Below are 16,176 nucleotides of genomic sequence, written 5' to 3' on the forward strand. Positions count from 1 at the left end.
TTCTTTTGACTCTATACTCAAAATATGATTACTTTTAGGCTTTGTGGAAAGCCCAAGTTTTATGAGAAGCAACCTAGAAGGTCACGAAGCAATGGTACTTTTGTGACAAAACATTTTAAAGTTCTTATTGTTGCATATAATATTAAGGGAGCAATATCTTAAGGTGGCCCATTTCTACATATTATGAATCTTGTGATCACCATATGTTCAATTAATTTCAACTATGCGTGCGTGCATTGGAAAAGTAAAAAAGGAATTGGAAATCCCACAAAAGAAAATGGTATCACTATCTCAAAATATTTTTGTTTTAATATAAAAACATAGCTCATAACATCATCTTCATATATTTCTTCACCACTATAGTAAAGCCGAAACTACCCTGAAAGGACTTGATCTACCAAAGTTTTTATATAAATAAATAGAAACACATTAATATTGTGTAGTGGTGAAGATGACGAAGACTCCTTGTTGTGAAAGGATGGGAATGAGGAAAGGACCATGGAGTGATGAAGAAGATCAAATATTGATTTCTCATATTCAAACATATGGTCATGGAAATTGGCGTGCCCTTCCTAAACAAGCTGGTGAGTACAAATTAACATTTCTTTTCCCAAATCACATTAATTAAGTATGGCTAAGACTAAACAAGGTAGTAGTTAGTAACTTTTCTTTTTTGTTATAAGAAATGGCACATGATTTTTTTATTGTTAGATACATGGCTTCTCTAATGGATGATAAACTATATGATATGATTTTTTTAGGTTTGTTAAGGTGTGGTAAGAGTTGTAGACTTCGTTGGAAAAATTATTTGAGACCAGATATCAAACGAGGAAAATTTAGCGACGAAGAAGAAGATTCAATCATAAAACTACATGAAATTCTCGGAAATAAGTGAGTACATAAATTTATATAGACTATACATGATGAAAGTGATAATTCATATCAAAACATATATTTCAAAACTTTGATCGAAATAATTAGTTAAATTTTACTATTATTTATTTTTAAACAAATTATAAATTATCAGAATTTATTTTTTTAAAAACTGAAAGGTTAAGACAAAAATATACACATGCATGTAGTATATTATAAAGTGTTATTTAATTTCGTCTGGTAATACAAAATGAAAATTAATTTATTAGTGACCTTTTATGTTCAGATGGTCAACTATTGCAGCAAGATTACCCGGACGAACAGACAATGAAGTAAAAAACTTTTGGCATACTCATTTGAAGAAAAGGGTCCAAAAAAATAAAGTGCAAAATGCCAATACTTCTTACTCATATAATACTTTGCTAGATGCACAAGCAAGTGACGTTTCTAGTGTCGGTGAAAAAAGTGTTATTTCCAAATATTGTTTAGCCTCAACCAAGGAACCAAACATTGTAAGCCCAGGATTTTACAATGCAATATCTTGTGATACTTTAGGAGAAAATGTAGGTAATCATAGTTCAAGTCAGATTAGTGAAGAAATGGAATTTTGGTACAATGTATTCATTAAATCAGCGCAGCCATCATGAAGGAATGGAAATTTAGGAGATTGTCTCATATGTATCTACCTCTTTCTCCATATCTTTTCAAATATTATTCTTAATTTTAGGTTTGTGTATAAAAGTTAAGATCCATTTTAATGGTGCAAATTAGTAGAGTGAAAATAAAGATTAATTTAATCATTTATATTATTGACAATTAAAGTCTTGAGTATAAAAAAAATGAAGGCAAAATATATTAAAAGAGGAAAATAATATATTATAAAAAAGGAATATGATATTTTTATTGGAATTTAGGTTTAATATTGAGAAAAAACTAAAATCTAAAATAAATAAATCGTTCACGATGGGACTCGAACCCACAATCTCCCGCTCCGGAGGCGAGCGCCTTATCCATTAGGCCACGCGAACATTTGATACTAAATTTTCGTCTTTGTTTATTAACTTCTCTTGTTGAATTCAACGGTTTTGTTCTAGTATGAAAAGGTATCAGCTTTAGTAATATTCTATTAAAATAACATTTTTGTAAATTGTAAGAGTTTAATTTGAGTATGCCACCGATTTTATCTCACAATTGCATGAAGGTGCAATTGTCAAAATGCAATGAATTCAAATCTATAAATTTTATATGTTATTGAATTTGTGATGAGGTGAAATTTACATAAAAAAAACGTATTTTTTTCAATAAATGATAAATTATTTTAAATGAGTGTTACAGTTTTAAGAATAATTTTTTTTTTGGTTAATTTATAAAATTCAAAAAATATTCTAATTAATAGGGTAAATTTGCTAATTCACTTTTTTTTTTTGTTAATATCAACTATTAACTCATTTGATAAGTATTAACTAAATTCGTTAAACATATCATATTGAAAATAAACTCTTTTTTTAGTCTATAAAAAATCAAGTTAATCATTTATGGTCCATTTGGTTCGTTCTATTTGGAGGGAAAGATAGATGAAGTAATATTTCTAAATTTTTGTATTTGATTTATTTTTAAGAGAGCAGAGAAGGAGAGGGAGTCAAAGTCTCTCATATAACTCATTTTGTTCTATCTTTATTTTGGTAGATTTGGAGGAGAGGGAGGGGAACCAAAATAACTAAAAAAATCATTTAAAATTCTTCTATTTCTGTTAAACCAAACACAAAAATATTAAAACTCATCTCATTATCTCCTCTTTAAAACCAAACACATTTATATCACTCTTCTCTTTCATCCTCTCTCATTTGATAACCTTTACATGTCATAATATTAATCACATGGTAGGTTGAAGTAAGAGATACATCAATCTGTATAACAAATACATAAATCCACCAAACATGAGTCTAAAAAGAAACTGAAATTTTAAGTTTCCAAAAAGTCACATTGATGTTTTAAAATGTGAGAACTCTTGAAACGTTGACCAAACGAACCCTTAATCTTTATGAAAGACTTTAAAATCTCTTATTCCTTTCATCATCTTCATCTTCCTCCTTGTTCATTTGCCCACTTTTCTTCATATGCTAAAAGAACACAAATTTACATGATACGTTAAAAGAGAACGGTAAGTTAAAGATAATCTCAATGGACCATTCTTTTAGTTTTCTTATTTGAAGGTAAAATTGTATTGTAAATATAATCCTCACATATTTAGTTATCACAATGATTATATTTATGATTTTTTTTTCACCGCTAAAAGTTGATTCAAATGAATCAAATTAAAGTGTTATTGTTTATTTATCGATATGAATCTCGTTATATTTGTTAGTAGTGGTGTAAGAATCAAATTAATAACTTGATCTAAAAATACAATCAAAATAAATTGAATTAGTTTATTTTTTTCTTTGTGTTTTGAGTCCAAAACTAAATCAAATCAATAATATATATTATTTCACACTATTATAATAATATTATCTAAAAAATATGTTATATTTATATATATTTTTAATAATTATATATTATTCATCTCATTGAAATTTATATACTTGTTTTAACAATATAGAAAAATATAGTGTCTCTATATTTTTTAGATTTTTAAAAGAAGTTTATTAAATTGAACTAAAACTAACTTTTATCAATTTGATTTAGTTTAATTAAAAATTATTGATAATGAGCTTACAAAATCAAATCAAAGCAAACTAAACAGATATTATTTTATCAATATTCCGAAACAAATGTAAAATGTAATTAACCGTTCAGTATCACGAAGCCATCATTTGAGTGGGAAATTTGCGTATTTTGCAGTTTGTGTTCTCTTCTTGGGAAGAAGATAGAAGTAATAAAACCCTACAACACAATAACTCTCTTTCATTTTCACATTCACAGTCACAGTCACACCAATGGCTTTGACAATCTCAAACACACTCCACTGCCCTAAATTCAATTTCTCCCGCAACTATTTCCCTCCCCAAATTTCAACCTCTCTCAGGTTTTTCATTCTTCATTCTTCCTTCTCCATTTCTTACTACTTTCAATTCCAAAAAACTAAATCGAATTGTTTCATCGCAAATTCACTTCGCTTTTTACTTTAACCTATAATAATTGAAATTCGGTTTGAATTTCCAGGTTTCCCAAGAGAACAACATGGAATGACAGAAAAATTATCTGTGCTTCTGCATCTGCAGCAGGAAGTACTAATCCTAATGGTGACTTAAATCCTTATGAGGTTAAAGTTAATCTGTACTTATTTACTTCATTATCTTATATCTGAATTGGTTATTGTTCATGTATGATATTGTGTTATTATATAGGTTCTAGGTGTAAGCCCTATTGAGAAGTTTGATATGATCAAGGCAGCATATACCAAAAAAAAGAAAGAGGCTGAGATAAATGGCGACGAAGCAACTGCTTCCAGAGTAAGTTAACTATTCTCTCCATGGCAACTGTTGAAAATAAGGGGACATAAACAATCTAGTTTTACGCTGACGTCCAATAAAAATTAGTATTTTGCAGTTAGTTTTAAAATGCGGTTACAAAGTGGACTTATGTAGAAACATGACTAGTTCTTATGAGATGCTGGTGTAAAATTAATTTACCCGACAATGCATCATCATTAAACCTTTCTATTAAAATGTGCCATTTACTGTGAGGTGAATTGTACCATCATGTGATCAGAGAAAGAAAAACAAAATCATAGATAGTAGAATTACAAATTACTTTTCGCATTGATGATTGTTATCTATTATTAAGAAACAATGAGTGATGTCATTACTGATCTGGCTGCTAGTTTTCCAATTTTCTAATGGGTGAGATTGAATAATTCTATTCATGTTCTGAAAGGAAAAGTATCAGTTGACATTTGCTTGTGTATACTCCTCCTTTCCAAGTTAAAGCTCACACATGTTTACCCTCTCAACCAAAAACAAATTTACATGCCATAAAGGTAGAAAATGACTATATACAAATGTGTCCCGCAATGCTTTTAGTTATTTTGTTTTCTACGAGGTTGTTAATAATTCCTATTGTTATATGATTTTCCTTAAATTTTAATGCACTAACACATGGTATCTTGTGCACTGAATGTATAATCCAGCTAGAAAAGGCATATGACAAAGTTATGATGGCTCAATTGAGTAATCGGAAAAAGGGTGTGACGTTTGGATCATTTAAGGTAACGTAGGGCAATCTTTCTTTTCCTGCGCACTTGAACTTGCACACAATGTTCGAAGTCATTAGGGCACATAGATACTTCTTGTTTAGTTTGTTTTGGAGATTGAAGCTACTTTGTTAGTTTAGTTCTGTATGTATTTGATGCATTCTACATTCTTTGATGAAGCAGTTATAATTTTATAGAACATCTCGTTTGACTTTTTCTATCCTGTGCAAAATGAACCTAGGCTGCCTATGTAGAGTATGAGGGAATTAATGTCTTATGCACAGTCTACCTACAGAAGCATGTTTTTTGCCTCAGCTATGCAATTCTTTCATGTTTAACATGGCTAGTAGAGATTGAAAAATATACAACTATTTCCGTAGGAGATAACTTTACGAAAAAAATGAATTTGCCCGCTTTATTTATGTCAAATTTTGCATTATTCCTATTTTCCGTAAACTTTTTGTTTATTTGCTTCTCAAAGTCTAAACTAAATGCAGGTTTCAAAGGATATAAAGTATGCTGACAAGCAGCCAATTATACCTTGGGGGCCAAGGTTTGTTATTGCTTCTCATGGTTTATGACATGGTAGTTCTCTTGTATATTGTTTTACCATCAGCTGACTAAAATAACTACCAATTGTGTCAGTTTCAACCCTTACTCTGGTGGACTATTCAATATTTAACTTCTTTGTGACATCTGTCCTGTCTATTTTGCTGCAATGTGCTTGAGCATTGTCTATATCATCTCCCCCCTCCAAAATTCCACCAACTTAATGGTTGAATTGTGTTAATTAGGATTTTTTTTTTATACTTAACGTGATCCAATTTCTCTTGTATTACTGCCTAGAGAAGATCACGGCATCTCCCCTTGTGAAATAGATGCCAAAAGGAATCATTTGTATTTTGATTAATTTTTTTCCACCTATATTTGTCAACAACAGTTTGAAAGGAAAATCTCATTTTTCCTGCTTGTTTGCATAATTGACTTTCCTTTCCAGTGTCAATTTTATTGTGTTCAACATTTTCTTCAAGTTAACTTTTTTTCTACATCACTAAGAAGTGTCGTTCTACTATCAGCTACTTGGATATTTTTACGTTATTTGTACTTCAATGCAATTTCAGGTTTGCTAAATCAAGTGAAAATGATATGCGCATCAACTTGGCAGTTGCTGCTGCTTTTGTGAGTAGTAAATGAATGGTTGATTCTATTTATTTACTTTTTTGGAAAATATCAACGCTCATACCATAAAAGGTCTTATGTCTTACGTCTTATGATATAGTAGCACTAATCAGAATTGTTTACCATCTTTCTGCAGACAGCTTGGATCGTGGTCACTCGCAGTGCTGAATATAAACCCTTGCAGTTTTTAGCCTTTGCTTTTGTTTATAGGCTTTTTGAGAAATTAAAATCCTTTGAATCTCCTAAAAGCCCCACAGTAAATGTGAGTTTCATCTTCTATGACAGCCTATTGAGTAAAATATTAAAATCTTATATTTTTGAACCATGTTGAATTATCAATAGAATTGTATAGTTAATGATAATGTTGGCTACAGGCAGATGGTGAAGATCCAGGAGAAGGACTGCGCATGGGAAAGAGACTGCTCCGGTCGCTGGCCTTGGTTTTTGGATGTGTAGCTGTTTCATCCTTGGTATGATGATTCATCTGATATTTTGGTGTGATTCAAAAATCGGTTCTCTGATATCGCAATTCTTTTGCCTCCATAGTCTATAATAATTTGATAAGGAAGCTGATATAGTTTGTGTGGATGATTTTCTGTTTAAACAAAAAACTAAAAGAAGGAAGAGAGAGAGAGGGATTGGTTCGCCTTATCATCTCATTTCTTTCCCGTTTAACTTTAGCCGACACAATTATTTTTCATCATGATATTGTGAAAAGATGCATTTGCATAATTTTCTTTTAATCTTTGTTGAAACTATTATTTGAAGGCCAATTTTAAAGAAGAAACTCGAGGCTGCTAATATATAGAAATTAGGCTTTTGTGCTGTGCTGGACTTGCACTAGGATGGTAGGACCAAACTTAGAAAGTTATTTCTTTTGGGAACGATTGGACTTCAGAGATATACATCATCAGATTAATGATGTCAAACTAATTTATATTATGTAGTTTTAGTTTAAAAATGTTTTCAGTATGTTATTCAGTTATTTTTCTTGTCTCTCTGAATTCATCATATTCAAATACATCCGAAGTTTATATTTTCTTCTTATCATACATATTATTACTCCTCAAAATTATTTAATATTCCAAATTAAGATTAATAATTTCTTGTACATTTCTTGCAGGCATACACTTTCGTTTTGAACATAATTGAGTCTGCTAGTGGTTATATTCCATCTCTTCTTTACAACAGTCAGGTATAGATCAATCCAGTCCTTCCTGGCTAAATATATGTAATATATAAGGGCCTGTATATTTTGTGAAAACATTTTATGTTTTCATTTCCTAAAATGTGTGTATTTCACTTTGAGGAGACACTCTTGAAGTAAACAATTGTCACGGAGAGAAGATGGAATGTTACTTAATGAAGATGTATTTCCGGAAATAATGAAAATAATTTTTTTGACATTTTCATTATTTCTAAAACTGTAGACAATTGTTTACTTCGAAAGTCTTTTATCTCATTATTAACGAGTAAAATCAAGACACATTTTAAGAAATAAAAACAAAAAATATTTTCGCAAAGTAAACGACCCCTAATTGTTCAGAAACTGTGTGAATAATATGACGCATGTCCTGCAGTTTATTTTTCTTCGGAAAGCTGATTTGTTTTTTGCATGATTTATGGGGGTTTTCTTATCAAATGACTTTTTATTCCTCATTTTCCCATGTGATGAAGTGTTGAATAATTATGTTCACGATTCACGATTTAAAACTGTGTCTTGGTTACATGAGTTTTACTACTACTTTTTAATACATGTGAGGCTGTTTGGTTGCCATTTAAGTAGCATATACTTTTGCACTAGGATAGCTTATTAATTGGATAGGTGCTTAGTGAAATACTTGTTTGGGCACAACCCCAAATCATTAATGTTTGGGCACACATATAAATGGAAAAAATTAAAAGAAAAATAATTTAGTCACATCATTTGATTTTTTATTTTATTTTTATTTTTTCCCATTAATGTTTGTGTGCCCAAACATATTATTGATTTGGGATTGTGCCCTAGCAAGTATTCCCCAAATGCTTAATATATGGATTTAAGATGTATCATAAGATTGATTTACACAGCATGGGTACCGATTACAGTTTTTTCGAATCTTTTTTTATAGATTGCAATTCTCCTTTTAATGTGTCCTTTGCAATATGATATTTCCTTGGAGTTACATATTTTCTCAACCTTAGAGTAAACTTTTTGGTCCTCTTAAGATATGCCATTACACCAGTTTTCCATTTATTATCGACATCAAATTGACAATGATAATTAGTAACATCGATTTTATTCTTCAAAAAACTGATTAATGTCATTCTAAGAATCATTTTAATGGAAAAGAAGTGATATTGAAGGATCGATCTGATGATGTGGTGAATTGGGTATACCTTTAGCAAACCAATTTGATGTATTCAGTTATTTACAAATCAAAGACCAGTGTCATATCACCAATGCGATGAAACTGGCGTTGACTCTTGGAAATAAGAACACTCAGTGCATTTATTACCACTTTATATTTTCCGTGGTTGTCTTAAATAGCATGGTTAATTAGTCTGTCTGAAATCTGAATAAAAGTTTCATCTAGATAAAGTTATCTATTGATTGTCCCATTGGTTAGTTCATTCATGGTTGACCTTCATTGTATTTGCAGGAGTTGATAATCACCGCATCATCGGCTATCATGCTTTATATTTTGACATCTTTTTATAGATAGTGGACCTTTCTTGAAGACGTAGAAACCAGGCATTCTTGTCTAGTCATAATTGGAATAATGTGTTCCTATTCTTCTTCTTTAGTAGATTTTTTTTTCTCCTTCTCGTTTTCGTTTCTATTCTCTTGTGAATTGATTCGTTCGGTGTTTCACTCAAATTTTGTCAAAAGGGAAGTACATTTCCTTATAATGTAGAATAGTGTTGTTCATTTCAAGTTTTGTTCCATTGTCTATTTTGGTCGGCAAGTTTTGTTCTACTTGAATGTTGTGTATCCATAATTAATGACGCTTCACAATCAGGTTAAATTGCTAATTCAAATGCTTAGAAGAATGGAAAAACATTCAATGGTCTTGAAAGTAAATTTTTAGCTTCGAGATTTACAAATTGAACTTAGAAAATGTGAAGGGGAAATTTACTACAAGCATTATTGTAAATGTAAACATTAATTATCTGTATCACTTGGGTTTTAAGAAAAAGAGTTATATTAAGATAACCTTTTCAAGATAAGTCAAGTGTTCTATTAAGAAAAAAGAGTTTTAGTGATTATCTTCAAAAGAGATAATTTGGTTTTTGCCATAATTTATTGAAAATTGAGAGATACTATTCATTTGAGTATGATTGAGAGAGATCTTTCTAAATTGAATTATTGAAATTCTGTACTCTTTTTGATAATAATGTTATTGATGATCTACTGATTTTGTTAATAATTAATCTTATGAGAAATTTGATTGATCATCTTTATTTTCTATACAAGTGTAGAATTATTAAACAGAAAGACGATCTTAAATAATTATTGTTACGTGAAGACCATCATTGTCTTTGGGTATATTTAACAAACCTTTTATTTTTAGTTCTTCTCTCATACCACATGCTTTTAATCTAATGTTGGTGTCTTAAGAAAATAAGGAAATGAGATTAGACTTCCTAATCAAACCGAATTGAGAATTGATATATATATACAAGATATGATAATAATATAAATGTTACTTTGACAATGTGATTCTAACCTATGTTGGTGGATTCACAAATGTATTCACACGAATGAGGGAGAGGGACAAACTTTGGTTTTTATCTTAAAAATGAATCTGAAATCATTAAGTGTGTGAGAGAGAAAATTTGTATAGTCATTATAGTATTAGTATTATGCTTGCTTTTAGTTCCACATCGTCTACATCTATCATTATTTACGTCTTTATATTCAACCGATGAGCCATAAGGCTTGTCCCTTCGGGGACATCCGATAAAATTGGAACGATACAGAGAAGATTAGCATGGCCCCTGCGCAAGGATGACACGCACAAATCGAGAAATGGTCCAAATTTTTTTCCTTTTTTTTCTTTCAATTTCTTGCTCTCATTTTCTCCATTAAGAACATATGATTCAACCAATTTAGCATCTCACTGATTTATTGAACACAATGCACAACACAACTTTTGAACCAATACTAAAAGAAATTAAGAAAGCTCACACACTACTATGAAAAGGGGCTTCGATTTCTATGACAATTTATGCATTTCATGGTTTATGTTTGATTATGCAATCCAATTATGAACATATATTATAAAGTATAAATTGTGTTAGTAAAGTTTCAATATCACAAATAGAAGTTTTTCTTGCTCAAACGCCCCTTCATTTTACTCATTTAATACAATATATATTTCATAACAAGCGGATAGTTTGGTTCCAATTTCGTTATTCTGAAGGGCTCTATAATGTGTCAGTTTCTTTTTTTAGCTATGCTTGATTGTATGAAGTTATTTATAACAGGTTATGCACATATATTACACATGCTGTCTGGTTTTTCTACTGGCTTGTAACATTTAATGTGTCATCTATGCATACCATAAATAAAAATCCCACATCGAATAGCTCCAACATTTATGCTACATTTATAAATAAAATATGAGAGTAGCAAAATTGTGTTCGTGAAAAGGAGAGATGGTTGGCATCTCCCCTGACAGGGATGGGAACAGCTTTCGGGCTTTCCTGTTACACATATCGGTTAAGCTATCCACCTCACGGTTGGATCTATAACCCAATTTTTTTTATTTACAAAAAGCATCTAATTGGCTTTTGTCGTTTATGGTCTTCTTCATATTATTAGTAAAGTCACTCATATTTGTCTCATGCAATTCAGTCCAAATTGTTGTGCTTATTTTATTTATTTAAGTATAAACTGAAAACACAAATATTCATCTCCATCATATTCATTAATTCATACTTGCGATTTTGTTTTGGAGTTTCAGGTAATCACTACTTCAAAGTTCGCTCTGTTCCTTTCTCTGCCACTGATTTTGTGCGTGTGTGATGTAAAAACAATTACTAAGCTCCAGTTAACTTCATTTTTTTAACTAAGTCAACTTTAATAGTAACTCATGTGAAAGATATTAATTTTCAGTCAGCTTATGAATATGCATGTTAATTAAATTTAGAGTAATTGCCTTATTTATAACACTTTCGGTATATGCAACAAATTCATCTTTCTTCTTCCTATGTTATTGCTATTTTATTTGCTTCAAATCCATCAATCTCTTTACTTGAACAATGAACAAAGATTAGGCAATTTTTTTTTCTTCATGATTTACACTCATTGTTGGTACCATATGTAACTTAGGGATTTTCCTTTAACTCTCACTTGGCTTAAAGCTTTAATAGAGCTTATAAATAAAACTTAGACAGATTATCACTTTAAAATCCGGTTTTGTTAATTTGTTAGACTCAGAATGTTGGATGAATCAAAGTCTATCCTAAATTTGCTATTATGTATTGTTATCCATGCACGAAGCGTATAGATAAGACGTAAATATAACTTATAAAGCTATGGGATCATGTATTTGATTACTTGATTTGTCCAATTCAAGTTAAATGAGGTGAGAATTAGCACGAGTTATGAGATTTACATTGACTTTGTTTTTAGTTGCAGAGAAAATGGCAACCAGGACAGTGGATATTCGGTCAGATACTGTCACAAAGCCAACTGAATCGATGCGAGTTGCAATGGCAAATGCTGATGTCGATGATGATGTTCTTGGCCGTGACCCTTCTTGTTTTCGCTTAGAAAACGAGGTTGCGAAAATAATGGGGAAGGAAGCTGGTCTTTTTGTACCATCGGGCACTATGGGGAACCTCATATCTGTGCTTGTTCATTGTGATATCAGAGGCAGTGAAGTTATTCTTGGAGACAATTCCCACATCCATATTTATGAGCTTGGTGGCATTGCAACCATTGGAGGAGTACATCCACGAACAGTTAGAAACAATGAAGATGGAACCATGGACGTCGATTTGATTGAAGCTGCTATCAGAGATCCAAAGGCCGAACTCGCTTATCCAACCACAAGGCTCATTTGTTTGGAAAATTCTCATGGAAAGTAAGGAATTCTTTTGTTCAAAATTTTTCTTTTGGCTTCACTCCAGTAGTGTTCTTAGTACTGCCATTCATGGTTATCAAATCGAGATTCAAATCATGTATCGGAAGACCTATTTTCCGAATTGTGAGTTGAATCTTACTATTAATCGTATGATACATTGTCAATCGGGATTCATTCCGATTCACTACAGCGAATCGAGATTCAATATGAGATTCATGTCCAAATAGATTCTGTTAGGAACCCAACAGATACACACTAGAGATTTGTATTAATCGAGTTTAGTTTAGTATCGAATCGAGATATGACTCGCAGGTATTATAAGATACTGATAACCATGCGGCCATTGTTTATGTTTTCTTCATTGTACATTGTTACTTTTATATTCTGCTACCTGTGAATGAAGAACTTCTTTTATCGTGAAAGTTATAAAATGATTTTGCTTATAAATGTATATAACTACGGTATATATGTTGATTATTGGAGCAGAAATGTTGCTGTTTAATAATGTTAAGTTACAATTTCTTCAATGCTTGTCTGTTTTATAATGCATTCACAGTATGAATTATTGATACTTTTGTTTCATGAATGCAGCACTGGTGGTAGATGCCTATCAGTAGAATATATAGAGAGAGTTGGTGAGGTTGCTAAGAAGCATGGATTGAAGCTTCACATTGATGGTGCCCGCATATTCAATGCATCAGTTGTGAGTTGTTTTTTTTTGGTCTTACTCATAATGTTTTTTTATCCTTGCAATTAACTTTCAGTTGTGAGTTGCGAATATCCTTACAATTAATTTTCAGTTCTTTAATTTGGTTCCTGGTAAAATGATTTTTTGTTTATCCTTTCTGCTATCATGTATATACATAAACAACACATGACAGGAAATTTTGGTTTTTCAGGCACTTGGTGTTCCTACGGATAAGCTTGTTCGAGCAGCTGATTCAGTATCAGTATGTTCCTTCTTCTTTTACCTTTTCTTTTATTAGACAAGATTCTTGGAAAGGCTAAATCTTTTCCAAAGTGAGAGAATAAGGGTGTATCATAATTGGATCACTTTAGAAATAAACTCACGAGTTGTTAGCAAGATTAGTGTAGTATCATGTCAATGACAGTTTTAGCTATCTTGCTCAGGAGAAATTTTAGATAATTAATCTAATTAACCAATTCAAACCAAAAGGTTTATATACAAACTAACCAACTTGTGATTACTTTGAATATATATGAATTAGGTTTGCTTATCTAAAGGTCTTGGTGCTCCAGTTGGATCTGTAATCGTTGGTTCCAATAGCTTTATAACCAAGGTATTTCAAAATCTTTGTTGTGAATGCGAAAGCCGAAAGTGATATTATTCCTTTTGAAAAAACTTGATATTAAGTCTTGTATGTATATCTGATATTTTAGGCTAGAAGGCTTAGAAAGACCTTAGGTGGTGGAATGAGACAGGTTGGCGTCCTTTGTGCAGCTGCACTTGTTGCTTTACAAGAAAATGTTGGAAAGCTAGAAAGTGATCACAAGAATGCCAGATTTTTTGCTGGTAAGTGCCATACAATGTTAACCGATTCACAAGCAATCCTTAGCACTGACACGGACACATACACATATACCACTCATTAACTCAGACATTGACACATGTTGGACACTCAGCACACCTTCCATGAAAAGTGTTGGTGCTATATTAGTCTGTTTGAAGAAGTACGATTTTAAACTCACCCTTCAAACTTTTTCTTCTAAATTGTCCTTTAGATGGATTGAATAAAATTAAAGGACTGAAAGTGGATATTTCTTCTGTGGAAACCAATATGGTGAGTATTTATAGTAGAGTAGAGTCCATTAATTAGTTCATAATAGTACAACAATTGCCTTTTTATTGCTTGATTTTCTGCTTAATCTCTGATACCAGGTCTTTATTGAGATTGAAGAGAGTTCAGGAACTACAGCAGCAAAGATATGCAAGGACTTGGAAGACTATGGCATCCTTCTCTTGCCAATTGGCTCATCAAGGTCTTGTCTGTCACACTTACTAATAACTTTATCTTCATTGTTACTAATAATTGAAATTAGTATTACTTCAACTTTTATGGGAAATTAATGTCTTTATTTCTATATGAGAGTTAAAGTAATTTATATGCTCATATAGGAAGAGGCTGCTGATATGAACATGATTTACTTGTAACAGATTGAGAGTTGTGTTCCACCACCAAATATCTAATAGCGATGTGAAGTACGCTTTGTCGTGCTTTCAGGTGATGACTAGTTTCCTTGTTAATCATTAAAAAAAAAACTGTAACAAACTGACCATATATTTCTTTTCCTTTTCTTGGCATGTAAATTATGTTTCACGATTTTATTGAATGTTGCAGCAAGCTGTTTCTGGAGGACTAAATGAAAATGGCAACTAGTGGAAGAATTTCAAGTTTGTCAACTTGCTGAAAAATAAAAGTATCATTTATGTGAATAAATACCATTCTGGAACATTCCAATGCCAAATTTACATCTTGAATAATGCAACTCTTTTGGCTTTAATCTTTGTGTTGCCTCGTTTTTCTATTATTATACAAAAACTCGTCTCCTTTCATAAAAGTTAATCTAATCTCAGACACAATTATTTATGTCTAATCCTTGTGTTGCATCGTTTTTATATTATTATACAAAGACTATTGTCTCATTTCATAAAAGTTAATCTGACGTGTATTCTCGACACAATTATTTATGTCTAGGATTGAATATTAGGAGTTTGGAAAACTCAAATGTTGGCTTTTGAAGAGTTTAGCAAATTCTAAATTTAAGTTTTTCTATATAAAATTCATGAAAATATTTAAAAGTAAGTAAAGGTAAAATGAAATTTTATCATGTTTTGGGGATGAGGGTAGGATTGTCTTTACACTTCATGTATGATTGGTTTTAGAGAAATGAGTAACAAAGAAGACTTAGAAAATTCTCTTGACTGATTTCCAAATAAGTTGAAAAGAGAGAATTAGTGTATATTTGAATATGTGATGAATTTGACATAATTATTATGTCAGTTTCACTGCAAATTCAAACCTGCTCTAAAAAATAATGGGCCATGATGTTTTTTTGTTTCCCCTCCGTCTAACGATATACAAACAATTTCTTTTGGTAATAAAAAAAAAACACATTCTTATGTCCAGTCAAATAAGATAAAAATAGTCAATATATTTTTCTCTTTTCAAATAATAATATCTTTAAATGTGTTTTTAATTTTCATATTTTTATTGATTCATTATTTAACTCCTTAGTTATTAAATCTAGAGAACATAGTTCTCCAATTTTTAAACTTTAAAATAACTACTTATAACTTCATAATATTATACAACTCAGACAAAGATTATTTATAACTTCATAATATTTAAAAAAAAATTATTTCATAATATATTTATGTTAAAAAAATTCATAATATTTAATATCATAACTAAAACTTTTTAAATTTAATTTAAAATAAAAAGAGATTAATTTGCATGTAATTCTGTTAGTACATCACAATCAATCGTGTCAATGAAATTAAAAGTATTTATCACATAAGTTAAATATTTTTAAATATAAGATGAGTGTGATTCATTATCAATTTAAAAATTATTTATACTAACGGTGTATATATATTAAATGTACAAAAAATGATAAATTTTAATTCTAATTCATTGTTTCTTTATTAAGGTAAGTGTATAAAAGAAGAAGAAAAATTGCTGGAAATCATTCAAAATTAAGAACAGTCAAGTCATTTTAGATAATACATTCTTAATTTTTGTTGCCAGATAATATATTGTTAATATTTATTGCAATGTTTTTTTATAAGCTACAAATTTATTTAAATAAAATATTTTTTGAGCTAAAAATATATTT

General features: G+C 30.6%; 3 protein-coding genes and 3 non-coding genes across 8 annotated transcripts; 5 read left to right on the forward strand and 1 right to left on the reverse strand.

Annotated features, from left to right (window-relative positions):
• The first annotated feature begins 169 nt into the window (after window positions 1-169).
• On the forward strand, window positions 170-1,548 carry LOC101514767 (transcription factor MYB4-like). The gene is made up of 3 exons (XM_012714126.3): window positions 170-584; window positions 762-891; window positions 1,160-1,548. Exons 1-3 carry the CDS (start codon window positions 452-454, stop codon window positions 1,518-1,520), a joined length of 624 nt encoding a protein of 207 aa, XP_012569580.1. The 5' UTR covers window positions 170-451; the 3' UTR covers window positions 1,521-1,548.
• Window positions 1,549-1,828: 280 nt separating this feature from the next.
• Window positions 1,829-1,901, reverse strand: TRNAR-CCG (transfer RNA arginine (anticodon CCG)). The gene has a single exon. It is a non-coding gene; the product is annotated as a tRNA-Arg (tRNA).
• A 1,768-nt stretch (window positions 1,902-3,669) lies between these two features.
• LOC101515092 (protein CHLOROPLAST J-LIKE DOMAIN 1, chloroplastic) lies at window positions 3,670-9,161 on the forward strand. Its single transcript, XM_004494688.4, has 10 exons — window positions 3,670-3,898; window positions 4,036-4,135; window positions 4,221-4,325; window positions 5,003-5,080; window positions 5,563-5,618; window positions 6,187-6,244; window positions 6,381-6,506; window positions 6,619-6,714; window positions 7,368-7,439; window positions 8,887-9,161. Exons 1-10 carry the CDS (start codon window positions 3,810-3,812, stop codon window positions 8,947-8,949), a joined length of 843 nt encoding a protein of 280 aa, XP_004494745.1. The 5' UTR covers window positions 3,670-3,809; the 3' UTR covers window positions 8,950-9,161.
• A 1,007-nt stretch (window positions 9,162-10,168) lies between these two features.
• LOC113785909 (U6 spliceosomal RNA) lies at window positions 10,169-10,271 on the forward strand. The gene has a single exon (XR_003472090.1). It is a non-coding gene; the product is annotated as a U6 spliceosomal RNA (small nuclear RNA).
• A 397-nt stretch (window positions 10,272-10,668) lies between these two features.
• Window positions 10,669-14,934, forward strand: LOC101515415 (low-specificity L-threonine aldolase 1-like). 3 transcript variants are annotated; one of them, XM_027333016.1, is made up of 10 exons: window positions 10,669-10,714; window positions 11,871-12,318; window positions 12,910-13,021; window positions 13,218-13,268; window positions 13,548-13,619; window positions 13,720-13,852; window positions 14,062-14,120; window positions 14,219-14,319; window positions 14,495-14,561; window positions 14,679-14,934. In XM_027333016.1, exons 1-10 carry the CDS (start codon window positions 10,684-10,686, stop codon window positions 14,715-14,717), a joined length of 1,113 nt encoding a protein of 370 aa, XP_027188817.1. In that variant the 5' UTR covers window positions 10,669-10,683; the 3' UTR covers window positions 14,718-14,934. The 3 variants fall into 3 exon arrangements, with proteins under 3 accessions (XP_027188817.1, XP_004494747.1, XP_004494746.1); XM_004494690.4 differs by lacking the exon at window positions 10,669-10,714 and adding an exon at window positions 10,931-11,193; XM_004494689.4 differs by lacking the exon at window positions 10,669-10,714 and adding an exon at window positions 10,934-11,193 and having other exon boundaries at window positions 11,865-12,318.
• Window positions 10,867-10,994, forward strand: LOC113785950 (U6atac minor spliceosomal RNA). The gene has a single exon (XR_003472132.1). It is a non-coding gene; the product is annotated as a U6atac minor spliceosomal RNA (small nuclear RNA).
• Window positions 14,935-16,176: the final 1,242 nt, after the last annotated feature.

The sequence above is a fragment of the Cicer arietinum genome, chromosome 3 (assembly GCF_000331145.2).
Source record: "Cicer arietinum cultivar CDC Frontier isolate Library 1 chromosome 3, Cicar.CDCFrontier_v2.0, whole genome shotgun sequence".
NCBI classification, from domain to species: domain Eukaryota; kingdom Viridiplantae; phylum Streptophyta; class Magnoliopsida; order Fabales; family Fabaceae; genus Cicer; species Cicer arietinum.